The sequence below is a fragment of the Lissotriton helveticus genome, chromosome 4_1, assembly GCF_964261635.1.
Source record: "Lissotriton helveticus chromosome 4_1, aLisHel1.1, whole genome shotgun sequence".
Lineage (NCBI taxonomy): Eukaryota > Metazoa > Chordata > Amphibia > Caudata > Salamandridae > Lissotriton > Lissotriton helveticus.
Window position 1 is genome coordinate 585616890 of NC_136063.1, and position 20345 is coordinate 585637234.

The window sequence follows — 20345 nt, forward strand, 5'->3', positions numbered from 1 at the left end:
GCAGCGCTGCTCCAGGCGATGCCTCCCTCTTCCGTCTGCATGACTGAGGTCGTTAACTGGATGAAAGCCAACTGTCTCTAGATCAATACACCAACAAGAGAGGAGTAATGGGATCCCCAAGCAATTCACTAGAAGACTACAAAGCATTCAGAACTCTGCAGCCAGACTTATCCTCAACTTCCCACACAGACCTCACATCACACCATACCTCAGGGTGCTCCACTGGCGCATTTCAAATTCCTCACACACACATTCAAGGGCCCTATCCAACTTAGACCTTACATACCGGAACAGTGCATCTTCTTCTATCAACCACCCAGACACCTCCGCACTGTGGGACTCCTATTTGCACACATCCCATGCATACATAGAACCAGATCAGGAGGAAGGGCGTTCTCTTACATTGCTCTTAAAGCGTGGAATCCTCGCCCACTCCACATCAGAGACCTCTCCGCTCTTCTTGAATTCTGCAAGAAGCTGAAGACCTGGATTTTCAATTAACTAATCGACCATAAGCAGGGCTAGGAGCAAACACCTTTAGGGCGCCAGGATACTCTTGTGGATGGTGGTGCGCTTTACAAATACACATAACATAAGTGTAAAACTACAGATGCCTCTGGTTTAGATTCCTCTGTCTACCATGTTCATAAACTTGTTCCCAAATGTGCTCTGGGTGTTAAATTCAGATTATGTGCATGGTATAATGGAATACAGCAGTTAGAAAGTCATTGTTCATGGTACAGAGCAGTTATTGCCTGTTCTTTATTGCTTTTATCCAAAATATTTCAGATTAAACTACCAGGTGGCACATCCAGGCTTCTCTGCCTACATTATTTAAAAGAGTTTTTTAGCGCAGATGTGACCCATCCGGGTATCAGAGCGCTGAACAAATCTTATGGTATCATAACTTTTATATACCGTTTCCATTGGAATACCACCCTCTTGCAAACCAGCTATTCAAAGTGGTGGAAACCAGCCTTAGCACAAAGTTCATGGATAAAGAACTATGGGAAAGTCATTTATTCTCAAGTTATTTTATGATTGTAATACTATCTTTGGACAACATATATATTGGTCGTTAGTTAATAATGTAAAGGTAGCTGTTATTAGAAATATCAAAATGCAAACGCACAATTGTAATACATGAATAACTGTAGTCGTAAAAGCTACAACAATTGTCTTTCTGTTTTCTAGCAATCTGGTAGCTTTTCTAGCTGGTCTGGAAGCATCCTCATCGATGACAGCATGTCAAATACTTTAAACAGCCTTGAGGAACAAACAAGTGAATTTTACAGTGTTGATGAGACCAACAGCACAAGTACTCAGCAAGGCTCCCCAAGCAAATTCCTCACTGTTGAAGCAAATACTGTTTTCTCCTCCCTACAAACCATTCCTGAATTTGCGGAGACGTTGGAGCTTATTGAAGCCGTAAGTCTACAAAAATGTTTACTTTTCCAGGAGGTTTTTTTAATGAACCATGCGTAGCATTGGAATGTTTGTGCACCTTAATAAGCAGGTTTGAGGGAACACCTTTGGCAAATGTGGTGTGCTTCTGACGTGTGGTCATTTATCGAGTAACCTACATAGACCAGAACAGTATTCACAGAAGGCATTTAGGAGTAGTAAAGTTAGGACTCTAACTTCTGTGAATACCGAAATGAGTAAGTGCCTTCTGTGAATACCGAAATGAGTAAGTGCCTTCTCTGAATACCAAAATGGTAGTAAGTTTAGGATTTTGTCTTAAGTTAGTTCTGTGAATCGTGCCCAAGGTGTATGGTCCTATATGGTGTGGCTGGTCTAATTTTAGAAAAACAAACTCGTACACATTTGAAGCAATAGCTCTCACTGAAGCCCTAGGAATGCTGATTGCAGTGGAAATAGAACTACAGATGATAGAATAATGATTCTGAATCGTATGATTTTCATTGATAATCATAAATATCATAATAATTCTCTGCTGCGTCCAGGGACCCTATAATCCTTCCTCAACAGTACATGTCTTTAGCATTATTCCATAATTCATGACAAGGGGAGAAGTACACATGTTCTTTTGTTGCTTATTGCTTTCTGGAAGCCTGTGTAGCAGAGGATTTCCAAATTGCAGGTCTTTAAAAACATGAGAACAAGTACCTTTACTCAGACTACATTGGAGCCCCTATGTAAAATTCTTCATTGACCAGCAAAACACGGCCATATTGGCTGGCACGAGAGAGTTGAAAATATGTACTGCTCTTTTAGGGCACATGAGGCTTCTGGTGCCCATGATGTCTAGCTTGTGTGACTGGGTGTGTTTCATACACTTTGTGAGAGAAAATTCTCACAAGTTCTTGATTTTCTGGTTTTCACTCAACATCTTCACAGACAAACGAGTGTATTAAACATTTTTTCCACCATTCTGATGCTACTTTTTTTAACCCAAAATGCAATTTTTAGTTCTCAAATGTCTTATGTGGCATTAAGAATGATGTTTCAGGCCATCAGAGGGTATGTATGAGGCTTTCTCTCTTCTCACTCAGATGTGAATTCTGTCAGAAAATTTCTGAAAGGGCTCTTAGTCTGATTAGACTTCCAGGGAACATTTCAGTTCCAATGGTAAACCAACAAGTACTTCAAATGACCCCACAGCCAATGATCCTAGGTTGAAGATGTGAAAAGGTCAAAAAGGTCAAAAAAGACCTTCCTAGCATCATTCTTAACATTGATATAAATGCTTGCTGTCGATAACCATGGCCTCAGCACCAAGGTGCTTTCCTTCAGAGGGGTTGATGGCCACACTACGGCTGCATCTTCATCGCCATTTCTGGAAGTCTTCGAGGTGAAGCATATGACATGATCAGTGGCGTTGAGGCACACCAGAGAGCCACGGATAACCGCTCACCGTCGATACAGACCATAGTTCGGCATTGCCAGAAGCTTTGTTGACAGCCCCAGTGTCATTAATGCATTTCTCCACACTACTGGACCACTGCTTGAAGTTGAGGCATTCAATGTCTGTTTACACCAATGCTGAAGAAAAGATTGAGGCTCTCTCTCTTGATGCAGAAACAAATGTACAACTTCAAGAGGCATCAGATATTAGTCATTCTAGCCGAAGACACTTTCCAGTTTCCTCTGGTACTTTTGAAGTTGCCAGTACCTCAGAAAATGGTGTCTAGACAGACATTCATGCCCCATTTAAGGACATTTTGGTATCCCCTAGCCAGCCTTTGAGAGGCTCTGTCTCCCTTCAGGAAAAACATTTACCTAGAGAGTGAAGGAGTACTCCTCGCACTCGGATAGAGAAGTAGAGCTCATATGTCACCCTTTCCTTTTTAGTTTTCATTACATTCAAGACGTGGGGATTCTTCATTATCCTATACTCTGATGCCTCATGCAGCCTCTCAAGCTGCATTATTATTTCATTACCACATGTCAAGTTTTGGTGACTGGAGGAGCTAGTGAACTGTACCCTCCTTTAGACACACTTCAGACCTCAGTGTCCATAATTTCAGTAACTTTGCAACAGAAAGCTAGCCCAAGACCTCTCCTTCAATTGGTGCCAGGTTTTCATGAATGAGCAGAAGATGAGTTTATATCACTGGCTATGGTTAAAGCAGCTATGCCAAAATGATTAATTTAGTACAAACCTCCACCAAAAGATCTGAAGTTTCTGAAAAGTGATCAGAAGCCTGATTACATTATTGTGTCTTTAGTTGGGTGTAGATATGCTTCAGTACCAGAAACATCAGCCCCACCAGGCTATGAAAGCAAGAAAATGTATAGGGCAGAGAGAAACATGTGTAGGACGACACACAGTGCACTAAAAAAACGCAAGTACAATAACACTTCTCAGTTGTTATGGCACCTTGGGAAAGCCTATAATCCTTTTCAAATGGCCTGCAGGCTATCGTAAGGAGTATTTAAAGACATGGTAAGAGAAGGATCTCCAATCTCAAAAGTAGTGGTCAATGTGGTTGTTGATGCAGTAGAGTTTTCAGCATCAGGATACTGCTACGCAGTCACCCTCAGAAGATACTTAATGGTGTGACCGACGTCATTAAAACCGTTCATCGGTTGAAAATCGTAAATCTAACTTTTTGTGTCTCTTCGCTGTTTATTCAGCACATATCTGCACAGCAGGAGAGTTGATGGACAGAATCAAAAATGTTGCTTGTACTTTGGGAAGGGGGGGGGGAAAGAAAAGGTTATACAAATCAAACAGGCATATACATTTCTTCCCTTTGTGGGTTCACTCTCCTCATTGGCCCGAATATTATCAGCAACAACAGACCAAAGGCACCCAAACCACAAAAATGGTTTGAAGTGGAAATCAGAACAGGCCCAAGCTACTGATACCTTAAACCGTCCTCTTGAAAGCAGACAGTGACACATTCGCCAGCCTCACCTCCGCTTGCAACTCCAGTGGGGGCAATGGTTTCTTACAGCAAGGAGTAGAAACAAGAGCTCCCAGGAAACAAATGGGTACGGAAAATTATTGAGCATGACCACTTTCTTCAATTTGTAGCTAAAGTCAAGTCACCATTTCGTGCAACTAAGAAAACAGATGGCCTCATTGTTGAAGAACCAAAAGTTTTAGCCAATACCATCCCTACCCAAGTGAATGTACTCCAGGTATGTCCTTCTTGAAAGAAAAGCCTGATGTGGGAATTCAGACCAATTTTGGATCTGCAAAATACCCACAAGTGGATCAAGAGATTTGAATATTAGCGGTTTGTCAGATCTTCCCTCACCTCGAAGAGGGTAACTGGTTGTGTGCAATAGATCTCGGAGATACATATTTTCATGTACAGCTTACAAAATCCACACAGGATATCTGGGATTTATTGTAGGAGCGGCATACTATCAATTTGCAGTGAGAAACTTTGGTCTCAGGTCTGTTTCCTTCTGAAAGGCATTAGCCTATCCTGAACTAGATCATTGACTGATAAAAACCCACAATTAAGATAAGGTTCAGCAAGATTTAAACACCACAATGTCCCTGCTTTGCCATCTCCGACTGCGAATCAATGTGCAGAAATCAACACGATTCGGGTAATCTCTTATCTTGCATTATGCTTATTTGCATTTCCATGGTTACAGATGTGAGGCTGCATATGAGACCACTTCATCACTGTCTAGACAACCAGTGGTCTCAGGCATGCAACAGTTGGCAAGGTAAACACACCTCGTAACAGCAGCAAGACAATCCCCATCATTGTGGTGCAAGGTAGATAACCTGACAAGTGTTCCTTTCAACAGGAACAGCCACTGCAGATAGTTGTCACAGATACCTTTATGTCTGAAGGGGAACACACCCTGGCTCTCTGGAAGTGGAAGCCCAGTTGTCAAAGTAGGAACCTTTGTATCACATCAGCTAGAGCCCATCTGGTTTTCAAGGCCTTCCCGTCTATTCTTCCTAGCTATACTGGAACCAAGGTCATTGGGTAGTGCTCTTTTGATTTCTTGATCAAAGACATTGCTTTACTCTTTTCCTTCAAGTCCATCGATACCTGCAGTTATCCTGCAACTCTGGAATTGCCAAGCCCTATTTATCGTTATTGCTTAAGACTGGCCCAGGCAATAGTGGTATTCACACCTGCTGCAAATGTCACTTACAGGTTGCCTTGCAAACAGGGTCTGTTGACCATATCTCAGGAACAACTCTTCCACCACAATGTCATTGAATATGGTCAGACTATATGGACTTGTGAATTTGTCACAATTATGCATAAACTTATTAAAAGAAGTTAAGTTCCCTCTACCGGGTGCCATGACATGCTGTTCATGTAAATGGAAGAGATTCTGCTAGCATAACCCCTACAACCTAATCACCCGTGAAACAATGTTTCTACCACATTTGCTGCATCTGTTTAATTGAAACAGTAGTTTGCATCGATTAAGGTCCATCCTTCCTCCATTACAGCGTACAGAAAATTTCCTTATTAGAGTTCTACCTTCAAAAGATTGGTCCTTAAAGACTTTCTAAAAGGTCTAAGAAAGATCAGCATCTGTACCAAAGGAGTTAATTTTGGTACTAACAAATTAATGGGCTGGCATTTAAGGTTTTCCACAAGGCTTCTTTGTAGCATTTATCATAGAAGGTGGCTTTTCTCATAGCTATCACATCGGCATGATAAGTTAGCAAAATACATGCTTCAGCGAAAGGACCAATCAGAGTCTTATTCGCTAACAGGTGTTTTGATACCAAATCAATAATTCATTTGAAAAGTGGTTTCAGAGCACCACATCAATTAAACCAATACCCTTCTGACTTTCTTTCCCAACCCATCAACACCAGCAGAAGATGCCTTGCACTCTCTAGATGTTTCACAAGTCCCTTATTTCTGTTTAGCTGAAACCACGATAATAAGGAAGTCCAAATCAATCAGTTATAGCCACGTACTTTAGGGTATTTCTACCTCTAAACAATCCGGCTCCAGGTGGATAGCGGCATGCATTGTTTTATGTATTCATTAGCAAATAAATGTCTACCTGTTAAGCCAAAGGCTCACTCCACCTTGGCCACATTTTGGCTGAGAAATATACCTGTAACAGACATTTGTAAAGATGCTACCTTGAATTCAGTACTCTCACTCCCAAACCATTATTGCTTTGATATGGATACTAAGTCTGACTCAATAGTTGTTCAGGCAACCATGAAGTTTCTCTTATCTCCATCGTAAAGATCATATATGATATACCCTTCAGTATTTCACTAATAGGTGTTGTATCTTATGGCCTTTTCGCTTGCCATTCTATAATGACATTTATTAAAATCAATGAAGATCCTAAGATGCAGAAGAAATGGTTGCTTATTTGTAGTCCTGGTTCTGCGTCGTCTGAATCATTATTTCAGTCATAAACTACCCTCCATCTTCCCCACCTTTATTGCTTCTCCATCAGAGAAAACAACTGACTATTCAACTTATTAACAAAACCGCCCAAAAAACTGCTGTCGGGCTAGCTGTCCATTCAATGCATTATGAGTAGCAGAAACACCTGAAACTATATATATTTTCAACTCTCCTGATGCAAACCTATCTGACTGCTTTTCTTTGTTGCCATTGCTTGTCAGCTCAGAGTCTTATATGGGTGCTATAAGCTGTGGCAACAGCAAGGAAAGATTTAAAGTAAAATGTGCATTTAATCCACAAAACATAAGACTGTATTCTCCAGCATTGGGTCTTTCATACATTTACTTGTTCGAATCTTCTCTATCGTCGAAGTATAAAGTTCTGGTTGCACACTAAAGCAGTATAGAAAACCACTTTCTCTAGAAACAACTCTGAAAACAGTGTAAGTTTGAAATGACCCAATCTTCAGGCTAAGAGGTGGAATGGCTTTGACCTGTAGTCTCCTAAAGAGACCCCCATGCCTCACATTTCTTCACAGACAATGGGAGTTTAGAGAGTCTCCCCTGAGCTCTGCTCAGATTCCTTCAGAATAGCGTCCAGCAAATGTTACCATTTTGTTCTGAAAATGTTCAACACTTCTGGCAATTTTTCTCACTGAATCTCGTTTTGGGCCTGGATTTGTGCTTTGATTTCCTATGACATCAGAGTCATTTAAGAAGGCCCTCCTCTGCCCCTGTGGGCCCAAAAGATGGAAGAGTCTTGGACTAGATGGGAGGAGAAGGTGACGCTCACAGTCCCAGTCTTTCCACCTGTACTCCGAGAAGCAGAAATCATCGTAATAGTGGGACTGATAGAGAATGAAGGGGGAAAAGGGGGAAATTACGCAATTTAACAAGCTCCAAGGCAGATAATGCTATTATGAGCTCTCACACCATCTAGGAACTGTAGGAGAACCCTAGGTTGCCAAGGACCCGTAAACTAGATGCTCGATGGTACAGCCGCCAGTTCAGACAAACACCGAAACACGGGTAGTTACTAAATCGGTAACAGTTGAACCCATGGAAATCAAAGAGAGACATGATAATAAATGTGGAGGAGGGTGAAAAACGAATCGGCAATGGAAAATCATACAGTTTCATGACTTGTTGCCATCAGTAAGCTATAGAACTGAAGGAACATATCCATCGCAGTGAATGTAATGCTGTAATACATAGAACAAAATTACAAGTCTGTTTTTGTTTTATATGAGAGAACATAGGGTATGATTGGTGTTATGGAACAGAAGATGACACTCATGCCAATTTATTAAATATGTTATCCAGGTATTAGGAAATATAATTTGTAAATTATTTAATTCTGTAGAGATTAAAGAATGAGATTTTCTAAACAAATCATGAAATAATTTTGTGATATCTATATTAGTAGTGTTCTAATATTAAGAACTGAGTTAATGCTGCAATTGTAGAACCTCTCGTAGGCTCTCTGCGTGGAGATCTTGAGTATGTAACAAGTCAATAGGAGTTAACCTCCTGAGTGGATTTTTGCATTTGCAAGAGTCCTAATTCAGACTTTTCCAGTTTGTTTCTTTTACTCCTGAAGAATAACCAGATCTATGGAATTTATTGATCACCTAGTTGTAGAAGAAAGACATAGTACTAATGAAACTGTGCACTGAATTTTGTATGCAAACTTCACCAAAGGAATCCATTTGTTCCATTTTGTAAAATAATTCAGGAGGAAACAACTAAAATATTGTTCTAAAGATTGGATCGGTCTCCCAGTCTAACCACTCATCTGTGAATAGTGACTGGTGGACTTGTAATATACTCCTCCTTCTTTCTTCATCGGTTTCCTCTAAAATGTAGCCACAAATTGGTAGTCTGTAGGCATGACAATGTTCCCTAGCAATCCATTCAGACGGAAGATGTTTCCAAGGAAAATGTATACCAATTCAGTAGCTGTTGGCAATTATTTAAAGGGTTAAAATATTACCTAGTTTGCCAAACTAATCCAGCACTACTTGCATGAAATTATGAGCCTTGGTTGCTGACGAGAGGGCAGAAGTTGTAACAACCCTATAAAGACTTTTGGTATGAGCAACAAATGGCACTAATGTAGTTGTTGAGTCTTGGTCACTCTTGACCTCCAGATGTAGTGGGTTAATTCCTTGGTTTTCCTTCTCCCAGGATGTCTTGCTACCAAATGTTAATGCGCCATTATAATACTTGCTGTTAGAGTATTTCCTCTGGAATAAATGTAAATAAAGTTCTTCTACTTTCTGTTACTGGATTCCCTTTGTATCAGTTACTCTTGATCCCTATTTTCTTGACCCTAGCAAACGTTTGTAAAAAAGAAGAAACAGTGTGTTGAAGGAGTAGTGAGTACTGGCATACTTGAAGCTTCATTCTCTACCTCTGCCTTCTCCACAGGTCAGGATAGCCATGTCAATTACCCTGTATGTAGGTCAGATGATCTAATCGTGACCAGCAAGCATGTCTTGTGTTGATATATTTATTGAAGGTTAAGTACAAAAAATTCTTATGGTCGGTCCACACTGAAATCTTACGAGCATCTAATTAGTGCCTTGAGTGTCCAAAGGCTTCTTTGATGATTAGAGGTCTAGATTGTAGATGGTATAGTTGCAATCTGAACTGGATAAGATTTTTTAATAAAATGCAACAAGAGACCAAGCCTCTTGCTTGGGGTTTGTGATAATTTATTTATTTATTTATTTAATATATTTATAGAGCGCAAAACCTGTCACCCAAAGGGCATCCTGGCGCTTTGATCAAGGAACCGTGCACTTTAACCGCTCAGGCCGATTATGGGAATAAGTACGTTTTTAATGCTTTCCTAAACGGAAGATAGTCCTTGTAGCTCCTCAGAGAAAGTGGGAGGGAGTTCCACAGTTTGGCCGCTGCCACGCTAAAGGAGCGACCACCCATCCTCACTCTATGAAACCTTGGAACCACCAGGAGGTGAGCCGATGAAGAACGAAGGAGCCGTGGAGCCGAGTACCACGCGAACATGTTTTGCAAAGGAATGGGGCCCAAAAGGTGTACCGTTTAAACACCAAGCATGCCGCTTTAAATTGTACCCGCAAACCTACCGGGAGCCAGTGTAGGTCTCGTAGAGCAAGAGTGGAAGAGCTGGACCTAGGGCGGGAGAGAGCCAGCTTGGCAGCCATGTTCTGCACCCGTTGCAACCTCCCCAGCAGGTTTTTGGAGCCTCCAGAAGAAGCCCGTTGCAATAGTCGAGTCGACTTAGTATGGTCCCACGGACTACTTCCGGCCTGGCTTGAGCGGGGAGAAGGGGCAGAACTTTGCGTAACATGCGTAACAACATCATACACTGCTCCAATAGCATATGATGAATTGACCACCTCAACAAGAACTGGAAAAAGGGTGCAGACGTGAAGGCGGCATTTAACAACTGAATGACCAATTTTTGCTTTCAACCCCCATGAAATGGTTGTCTCTCCTTGAGAAGTTGAATAAATAGTGAAATTATTGTTGAGAAATTCCTACATAAGTTAGCAAATCCTATAAATCTTTGTATCTCCCTAATGTTTGATGGATTGGGCCATTTGATGTTGGCTTTCACCTTTTCTGAACCCATTCCAATTCTCTCTCCGGAGATATGAAATCTAAGGAAGTATATTTTCGTAACTGCAAACCTGCATTTGTTGGCTTTTGAATATAGGCAATGTTGTCTTTTTAGTACTTGTCAGACTTATTTCTTCAGGTTGTCTAAAAATATCATCCATGTAAATAATCATGAATGTATTCATTAGATCTCGGAAGGTGTCATTCACAAAATGCTGGAATGTTGCTGGAGCATTTTATTGGCTGGAGTGCCTTACCAAATAAATGTTCTCTACTGTATATTTATTGCTGTCTTCCACTCTTATCCTTTTCAGAACCTCACCAAATAGTTTGCCCACTGCAAGTTGAGAAAGATCTTTGCTGCCTTCATCTGGTATAATAAGTTGGAGATGAGTAGAAGGGGGTATCGATTGTGAATCATAACTTTTTTCAGTTCTCAATATTCGATATCGGACTGGTACTCTGTATTTGCCTTAGAAATGTAGATTATTAGGGCTCCTGTCGACTACGTGGAATACCGCATAGACCCCTTCTCCAGGTTTTCTTTTCAGATGCTTTTGTAAAACATCCTCATTTAAAGTCAAGAAATACATTCTCCCATGTGAGATAGCTTCATCCAGAAATAGTTCAGTCCTTCAGCCATACTCCCTATAGGGAAGTAATGTATTTGCCCCATCTTATTAAATACGTTAAAAAATCTCTTTAAGCAGCAGAAATGCAATCATCTTCCGTGGCTCCTTCTTGCTCCTTGTGGTACATATGACGGTTCTTTGATTATTTTTAAGTAACATTTCTCCTGACAGTACGCTGCAGAGAAGGTCAAAGATGGTTAACATCAGTCTATCCTGGGGATGCGTATTTGTATTCATAATGTTTAGTGCAGCTTGAAATATTGGAGCATCCAACTGAATCTCTTCCATCTGTAATGGCAAAGCCTTCTACTTAACCTTGCTCGATGTGAAAGGTCCTCCATTGGTTCCTTGTATTTTATCTGGTTGCAGTTTTTTTTATTATCTGAAATGGGAATCTGTTTCTTCGTTCAATCGTCTAGTCAAACTCATTTGTAAAGTGCAACACTATCACCCTTAGGGGTATCTGGGCGCTGTGTCTCCATAAACGAGCCACGTCTTGAGTCTCTTTCTGAGGTCTGCCAGCGAGGAGACTGTGAGGAGCTGGAGGGGCAGGCCGTTCCAGGTCTTGGCAACGATGTAGCATGGAGCGGCCACCGCTGCAACGATGTGGGGTGTGTGCGAAAGGAAGAGTGAAGAGGATCATAGGTATCTGGGGGGGTTGGTTCAAGTTCAGTCGATGGTGATGTAGGCATAGGTTGATGAGGTTATGGAGGGCTTTGAGGGCGTGCATTAGGAGCTTGAGCTGGATGGGGAGCCAGTGGAGGTCTCTCAGGTGGGGGGCAATATTGGTTTATTTGGGGATGTCCTGGATGAGTCTGGCTGCGGTGTTCTGTATGATCTGGAGTCTTCTTAGGAGCTGGGTGGAGATGCCGGTGTAGAATGTGTTGCCGTAGTCGAGGCAGCTGGTGATGAGGGCCTGAGGGACGATCTATTCTTCTGTTGGTTAAGAACCATCTGGAGATTCGGCAGAGCATGCGAAGTGTGTGGAAGCAGGAGGAGGTAAATGCATTGACTTGTCGTTTCATGGTCAGTTGGCTGTCGAGGATGATGCGGAGGTTGTGTGCATGGTTGGTCTGTGTGGGTGTAGGTCCGAGTTCTGCAGGCCACTAGCTGTGGTCCCATACGGAGATGTTCTTCCCTAAAATCAGTACTTAAGTCTTGTCGGAGTTGAGTTAGAGGCAACTATCTTTAAAATGGTGTACCTGTTTGTCCTCCATTTGCTTTTTAGGGATGAACCACATTGTTTCCCAGCCTCTGTGGGCACTGTTGAACAAAATGACCTCCTTGCCCACAAAACAAATAGAGTCCTTTTCCCGACTTCTCTTCTTTTCTTCAGATGCATGCATTCCTTTGATACCTCTTTATTTGTATTGGTTAGTCTCACGGGAAGTAGGCATTGGTGCAATAGGTGAGGAAGGACTCCATTTTATCTGCTATTGACATCTTCTCTCTGATCTTTCTGCTTTCTGTTGTGCATCATTTTGTAACTTAAAAACAATCATGTCAGTCATAGTTGTGTGGCAGTTCACTCCTATCGATAAGTCCAAATGTAATTCTTCTTGTTGTCCCTTGCTGAAATGGAGCGGCTGCTGCCTCATCCTTCCAGGTCTGTTCTGCTACTAGCTGCTGGAAATAGCTAGTAAGATCCTTGTCTTAGCAAGAGGAGTCCTTTATGCACTGTCTCCTTGGTCTGTTTATTTCCAAAAAGAATCTTGCACTTGGTCAAGAATTTGCTGCAATTGGATAACGAGTGGCTTTGAATGACAATGAGTGGCTTGGCCGTGGTCAGAACGTCCTTTGTTAAATATGAGATGCTCAAGCCTGCCTTACCTTTATCATTAGTACACTGTCAAGAATTGAAATTGGCATTGAGACAGAAAATATTGAAACATTACTGGATCCCTGGCAGAGCTAACAATCGGTGTGGAGAGATTGGCATGATGATGCTAGTTAAGGGAAGCTTAACTGTGTAGTTAGTTAGTTGGTTGCAGATCTACACCATTAACCATTGGTAGCCCGTGCTGTAACCTGTAATACATTCTCAGAGAGATCTATGTTCAACTTTTATGTGGCGACCTATAGAGAATCAAGGTAACCAGGGTGAAGGGAAAGAGACACAGAAGCCGGTTGTTAGTGTGAGCCAGTTCTGTCACAAGATGTTCTGGCACAGAGTCTTAAGAATGAGGGGCGGGAAAAGGGAGGCCAAGGTTAAGATGAGAGACAAGAAACAGTGACACCTCAATGGAATGGAAATTTAGGCACCTTACCAAATTCAAGGCGGGTGATGCTATGATGAGCCGTCGCACCAACTAGGAGTTGGCAGAAACCCCAGGACACTACGGAGTGGCAACCCAGAGCTTGATTGGACCGCAAACACAGAAAAAGAAGACATAGGTACTGAATAGCTAACCTGTGAACTTGAGCGAACTGAAGAGAGACAAAATAACAAAGGTGGAGGGACCAAGACCATGACCTAATCAGCAGCAGAAAAGACAAACTGCTGCATAATTCTTTGCTAGGTAGGTGCCTGGGTAGCTGAAGGGTTTAGATATTTGTGCTGCCATTTCTGACCTGGAAAGGTATGACCTACCACCAGTTAGCGGTCTTGTTTTTCCTTCTCATTCTCCATTGTCAGATTTCTACCCTGAGGCATAGCATGTCCCTACCGAGAGGACTTACATTTAGTTTGTCTGTCCTGAGTGTGAAACTCTGGCATTCAAGATCTCTAGAATATTCCCCATTGCAGCTGCTCAAGATTGAGAAAAAAGAATCCTCTACCATTTGTAGAGTGAAGAAGCTGCTTCCTCTGCGGATGAGTAGAATAGGAGTTACCCTTTGGCCTCCATATCTTCAAAAGAACTCCATAAAGGGAGCGAGGTCAGAAAGAAGCAAGTTAGATTATGTTCAAACAGCCCAAAAGACCAGATACGCAGACTTCCAAAAAGCCTGAGGTAAAGGACTCTTTATGTGATTTCCTACTAAAAACAGAGTTGAGGAGTAATTCACCTGCGACCGCACTGTCAACAACCTTGTCAAAGACCTCCTCATCAGTGCATATGTCTTCTGTGGCCAAGTCTGGCCTGTTCATAATGAATGTAATGGTGAAAGGCAAATATTTGATGACGGCTCTGTTGTGGACTGCACCTCCATCAATAAAGCACAGCGTCCGCAGATGCAGTTCTTTCACCAGTCCTTGCCGTGCCTCTCATCACCTTTCGGCTAATTCTCGGTACTCCAGTTGTCCTGTTCCTTTCCAAGTACAGTACCTCACATGCTACCTTCTAATCTCGTTGACACTGAGCCAAAAGTGTAAGGAACCTTACGGGGACCTAAAGGGCAAAGGGCAAGAGGATGATGATCAACCTGAGTGTCTGAATCGCTTTTCAGCCTCTGCACAAATGACACCCATCAACACAGCAAGTCAGAGACGGACACTGCTAAGTGTGTAGATTGTTTATAAGACTGCAGCCAGCAACCCTTCGGGGTTCTATAGGTTGTAGCTACCAATCTTTCTGAAGCTACTATCACCTTTACCCACATTAGCAACACTCTTACACAGAAGTTCAGAAAACCCTCCTCAGCAAGCCCCGAGCACACCCAGATCACAGAGGCAATTTTTCTTCCCACACCTAGAAGAGATCAGACAGTCAATATAAAGCATGGGACTCCAGATGGAAATGACTCCTTAGCAGCACTGGATACCTCTTACACCATCTTTCCTGTATCAGTGGGAGAATTGCTGCCTTCCTACCAGAGTAGTCTTCTGTGATCTTGGACTAATTGATTCTTGACTTAATTGTTATAAACACACCCTGAAGATTGTACAAAGATCACTGTTAACACTGTCCAGATAGGAGAACCATTATCACCTTCCTGAAGTTCAAGCAGAAATACAGTCCTTGGAATAGAAAGGGAACTTCATGCTCCTACCCAAATCCCAGTTAAACAAGACTTTTTACTCTAGATTCTTCCTCATTAATAAGATATCTGGTTAATGGAGGCCCATTTTGTTTCTACGGCACTTATGCAAATTCCTCAGAAAACAATCATTTTGTATGGTAACACTCCTAGACTTACTTCAGCTGCTTCAGGGGGGAAAGTACATAACTTCGTTGAATCGCCGGTATGTGCATCTCAAAATTGAGACACATCCCAAACATCAAAAGTACTCCCACTTCCAGGTAGCTACTTGCCGCCACTTGTTTTGAGTTCTCTCCATCAGTCTGAAATCGGCATCCTACACCTTTAGAAAATGTCTAACCCAATAAGCTGCACAGCTCAGATATTGAGGACAGCGTATATTTCTGTACCTAGATGGCTGACTTTTCAAAAGCCAGACCAGAGAGAAAATCAAAACTTCCATCTCCACCAGTGTGGAATTATTCAATTGTCTGAAGGCAGAAAACCTACCTCGAGCAGCAAACAAGTGAGCGGAATCACTCAGCAGATTAGCTGGAGAATACCACAAATGCTACCTTGAGTCCACCAGTGCTGGAAATAAAGTTCCATAACAGAAGGAAAACAAAACTCGTATTCTTTGAAACCAAATTGAACACAAAATGCTAATTCATCACCAGCAGGCACTGGCAACCTGGAACCAGAATGGAAATGCATTTTCAATAATATGGAGTGGAACATTTGCACATGCCATTCCATCATTTTCCCTTGTTCCGCGAACCATTGTCAAGATAAAACAGGAACAGTGCTACATCATTCTCATAGCTCAATTGGTCCAGGCAGGTCTTCTAAACTGAACTCCTCCATTGAGGGCCTAGTGTATTACTGGTGGCATACAAGCGGATAGATTAAGGCAGTATATGTAACCGGGCTGATCCTTGGCTGTTACCTATGCAATGTGAAACATACAGAAGCTTAGCATTGTGCGTGCTCTTCCCTTGGTGTTGCTGGTGCATCATTGATCCGTTTGGGCGGAGGTACTTAATTACTCTCGCTGTAAGACACAGACAAGTCTTGGTCTTATTGGCATGAGCATGGTGACACAGAAGACCAAAACTCAGTTCTCCTCCTCTATTCGCGACATGCTTTAAAAGCCTGACTCCCTCAGAGGGCCAGATAGTGACTCTCCGATTCAGTCCGCGGCCCTAAATGACGGTTCAGATTCACATGCTCTCGCAACTAAAGAAGACATCAGATTACTCCTTGGTGAGTTCTGCAAAGATCTCACATCTCTTCATCAAGATTTCTTTAGAGCCGTATCTGACATTGACCAGTCATTGCCCCAGACAGACACTCACTGTAACATGGTGGAGACGACGGTGGCAGAAAATATACTTGATAGTATCGACAGGATGACTCGAATCAGAAAGTTAGAGAGAGGGGCAGCTAACATTGCAAGATAGGATAGATGACCTGGAAAACCATCCTTGACGCAAAGATTTTCCGATTCGTGGTCTGGCTGCCACCATATTGCCAGCGAATCTTGTATCACATATCCAGACCCTCTTTGCACACCTCTTACAACTTCCAAATGAGTTCACGGTTTTGCTTGATCACACCCACATGGTGTATTCCACCTTCCAGCAACAAAAGAATCTGAAAGAAACACGTTAGTTATAGATTCCTTACCATACCTTAGAATTACCCCCAGGCGTCTGACTGGATCCGGAAAGTTTTTTCGTCAGCAGTACCTCTGCGCGTCGGAAAGTGGCGTCGGTCAGCTCCGCGTCCGTCGTGTCGCCGAGATGACATTGCGCAGCTACTTAGACGCCGCCCTCGTGCACTGACGTCGGTTCTTTCTTTTTCCGTGCCAGCCAGCGCAGATCTGGGAAGACTGGTACCTCCAGTCACTTTTTGACTGACTTTTTTTTTTCTCAACTTTTGTCGACTTTTTTTATGAGTCTTCAACTCCTGGTGCACGAAGGATGCCCGGCTTCAAAACATGTGGTTCCTGAAATGACTGATGTTGGTGACGGATCTGCACCGTGTGTGCCTCTTTTGCCTGGAGCGCGACCACGACCCCAAATCATGCGCCGACTGCCGGTCGATGGCGCCGAAGGCTTTGCAGGAGAGGTCCCGAAACCTGCTTGAGCGCTGCAAGTCGGCTCCGCGCCGTTCAAGGTCGCGAGGGAGGTCGAGGGACCGGTCGCGGAGCTACCACCATTGGTCCAAGTCATCGGAGTCTTCGCACTCAGGGTCGAATAAGTCGACGCATAAGAAGAAGTTGAAGAAGCATCATCGCTCTTAGACTTCTCCTCGTCGGTCGGCCGATCCGACGAGGGATGCGGGTGTTGCCCCTCCCGCAGGCTCTGTGTGCGGAGCCCAAAGAGTCAACTCCGTGTTTCCCTCCCTTTCCAGGGCCCGTAGCGACTCCCGCCCAGCTTCGTACGTTCTACGAGGCAATGCATGCCATCTTTGGGTGGCCCGGACCCGCCGGCCCGCCTTCAGGCCCTGTGGAACCGGTTGGGGTCCCTAGGCCTGCTCAGCCGACGGCTCCAGCCCCTGCGCCACAGGGCCCCCTTGGATTGGGTCTGGATCCGGATCAGCGCCGGTTGACCTCATTACATCTCCACCAGCGCCCCTTCCTCCTGCTCCATTGCTGCATGCGACACCGGTCACTCCCCCGGCCGGTGTCGACCCTGGCCTCCATCCCGACGTGGACCCCGAGCCGGACTGACATCGCCCGATGCCGCATCCGGCACAGAGAGGGGTTTTTGTGCCCCTGTTCACTCCTGGGGTCCCTTTTTAGCCAGATTGGCACCCAGAGGATGAGGAGGACTGGGAGGGGTCACGAGACCTTTTAGGTGATCAGGTAGAATCTGAACAGGACTGGAGAGAGGAACTGTGGGATGCCAGTGGTGTGGATACCTCCCCTGACCATGGCATGTTGTCTCCTCCTACTGTGGCTACGGAGGAGGGAGCTTCGTACCCAGTGGGGCTGCGTAGGGCAGCCGAGGCTCTTGACTTCGAACTCCCTACTGTGGCAGTCAGGACTAACCTCCTGGCAGAGGTGCTTCAGCCGGCGGCGAGCTCCTCGGAGCCTCTGCTTCCGTTCAACTAGGCCCTTACTGACATCCTTTTGGGCACTTGGTCCAGGCCCAACACGGGGGCTCCCGTGGATAGGATGTTTGCCCGACGCCACCGCCGGGCCCCGGGCCACCCCACTTTCCTTTCCCAACACCCCACCTCTGAGAGCTTGGTGGTCCAAGCCTCTACTTCCAAAAGCGCATTCCCTACTGCCCCACCAGAAAGGGAATCCAAGAAGCTGGATCCTCTTGGGGAGAAGATTTTCTCTTCCGCCAGCTTGGGACTGCGGTCAGTAAACGCTGTATGTCTATTGGGCCGTTATTCCCACTCTGTGGTGCTACCTTAGTGTCCGGAGTAGGCCCCCCAGGCTGTTGCTGCCGTGAGGGTTGCGGCCAAGTTTGCCATCCGTTGTAGACTGGATACTGCCGACTCTGTGGGTAGAACGATTTCTACGTCGGTAGCTCTTAGACGCTACGCCTAGATGAGATCCCCTGGCTTTTCTGGGGATGTTAAGAATACACTCATGCACATGCCCTTTGATGGCAGTTGCCTTTTTGGCGACAAAGCTGACAACGCTTTAGAGCGTTTCCAGGACTCACGTGCTACGGCCAAGTTCTTGGGCCTCTTCAGCTGCTCCACTCAGTACGGTTTTCGCCCCTTTTGTACGGAAGGCGTGACCCGCTCCGTCCCTCCGAGGGCCACAGGCCGCAGCAAGTTACCCAACCTTCCTGCTGCCCGGGATCTGGGAACAACCGGCATGGTTCCGGGGGTCCAGCTGGCAGGCCAGTCACCAACTCCGACCCCCCCCTGCCCCCCGCCCCTCTGCAGCAGCCTCTAAACCTTCCTAGGCCGAGTTTTCAGGCCCATCAAATGCCAGTGGGTGGCAGGAATCGCCATCACATCCCCCACTGCCGCACCATCATGTCGGATAGGTGGGTTTTGCAGATAGTTCGAAGGGGCTACTCCCTCCCCTTCGAGGCTACCCCACCGCAATACCACTGCATGTTGGAGGATCACCTGGCCCTTCTCCAGCAAGAAGTTACGTCTCTCTTGGCCAAGGGAGCCATCAAGCGCGTTCCTGTCCCAGAACTAGGTTGTGGTTGTTACTCCGACAACTTTCTGGTTCCCAAGAAGGACAGTGGCCTGCGTCCTATCTTGGATCTCAGGAATGTCAACCGCTTCCTCCGAAAGGAGAAGTTCAAGATGTTGACACTTGCTCAGGTCTTGTCTGCCCTCAACCCGCAAGACTGGATGGTAGCGTTGGACTTGCAGGATGCTTATTTTCACATACCTGTCCTGCCAGCCCACCGGCGTTACCTGCAGTTCACGTTAAGCCACCAGCATTTTCAGTTTACTGTGCTCCCCTTTGGCCTTACCAGTGCCCCACTGGTTTCCACAAAAGTGATGGTGGTGGACGCAGCTCATCTACGCCAATCAGGGGTTTCAGTCTTCCCCCTATCTCGACGACTAGTTGTTGAAGGCGGGCTCGCCCCAAGCAGTCTTCCCCCACCTCCAGACTATGGCAGACCTCCTGCATTCGCTAGGGTTCTCCATCATTGTGCCACAAAGTCACACATGATTCCCTCTCAGAAGCTCCTCTTCATCGGAGCGGTTCTGGACGTGACACGGTTTCGGGTCTGTCCTCCCAAACAGCGAGTCCTGGATATTCGGGCTATGATTGCGATCTTTCAGCCTCTATCCCGGGTTTCAGTCAGGATGACCCTTAGGCTCCTGGGCCTCATGGCCTCCTGCATCCTGCTGGTCGATTATTCCAGGTGGCATATGCGGGCTCCGCAATGGTACCTGAAGTTCCAGTGGGCGCAGCATATGGGGAATTTGTCCGATTGCATCTAGATCTCGGAGGCCACTGCACAACAAATGCAGTGGTAGCTCACGAACCAGGATTGGGTCAACGGCAGATCCCTCTCCCTTCCCCAACCGTAACACACAGTGGTGAAGACGCGTCCCTTCTAGGATGGGGCGGCCACTTGGGCGAGATGCAGATCAGAGGTCTCTGGTCTCTGGCGGAGTCCGAGCTCCACATCAACCTTCGGGCGATCCGTCATGCACTGAAAGCATTCCTTCCCTCTGTCCGGGGAAGCATAGTGCAGGTGTTCGCGGACAACTTCACCTCCATGTGGTTCCTGCAACAAACAGGGTGGGGTGATGTCGTGGACCCTATGTCAGGAGGCCCTGCACCTCCGGACATGGCTGGAACATCAGGGCATATCCCTGGTGGTTCAACACCTGGCAGGTTCTCTGAACGCCAGGGCGGACGAACTCAGCCGCAG

The 20345-nt window shown here is 45.0% G+C and overlaps 1 protein-coding gene across 7 annotated transcripts in view; it reads left to right on the forward strand.

Annotated features, from left to right (window-relative positions):
- Positions 1-20345, forward strand: part of MYBL1 (MYB proto-oncogene like 1) — a 673529-nt gene that overhangs the window by 335870 nt on the left and 317314 nt on the right. For all 7 annotated transcript variants that reach the window (XM_078687219.1, XM_078687216.1, XM_078687217.1 and 4 more), the window contains one exon: positions 1195-1428. In XM_078687219.1, the coding sequence (XP_078543345.1) occupies positions 1195-1428 (234 nt within the window). The remainder of the gene's footprint in view (positions 1-1194; positions 1429-20345) is intronic.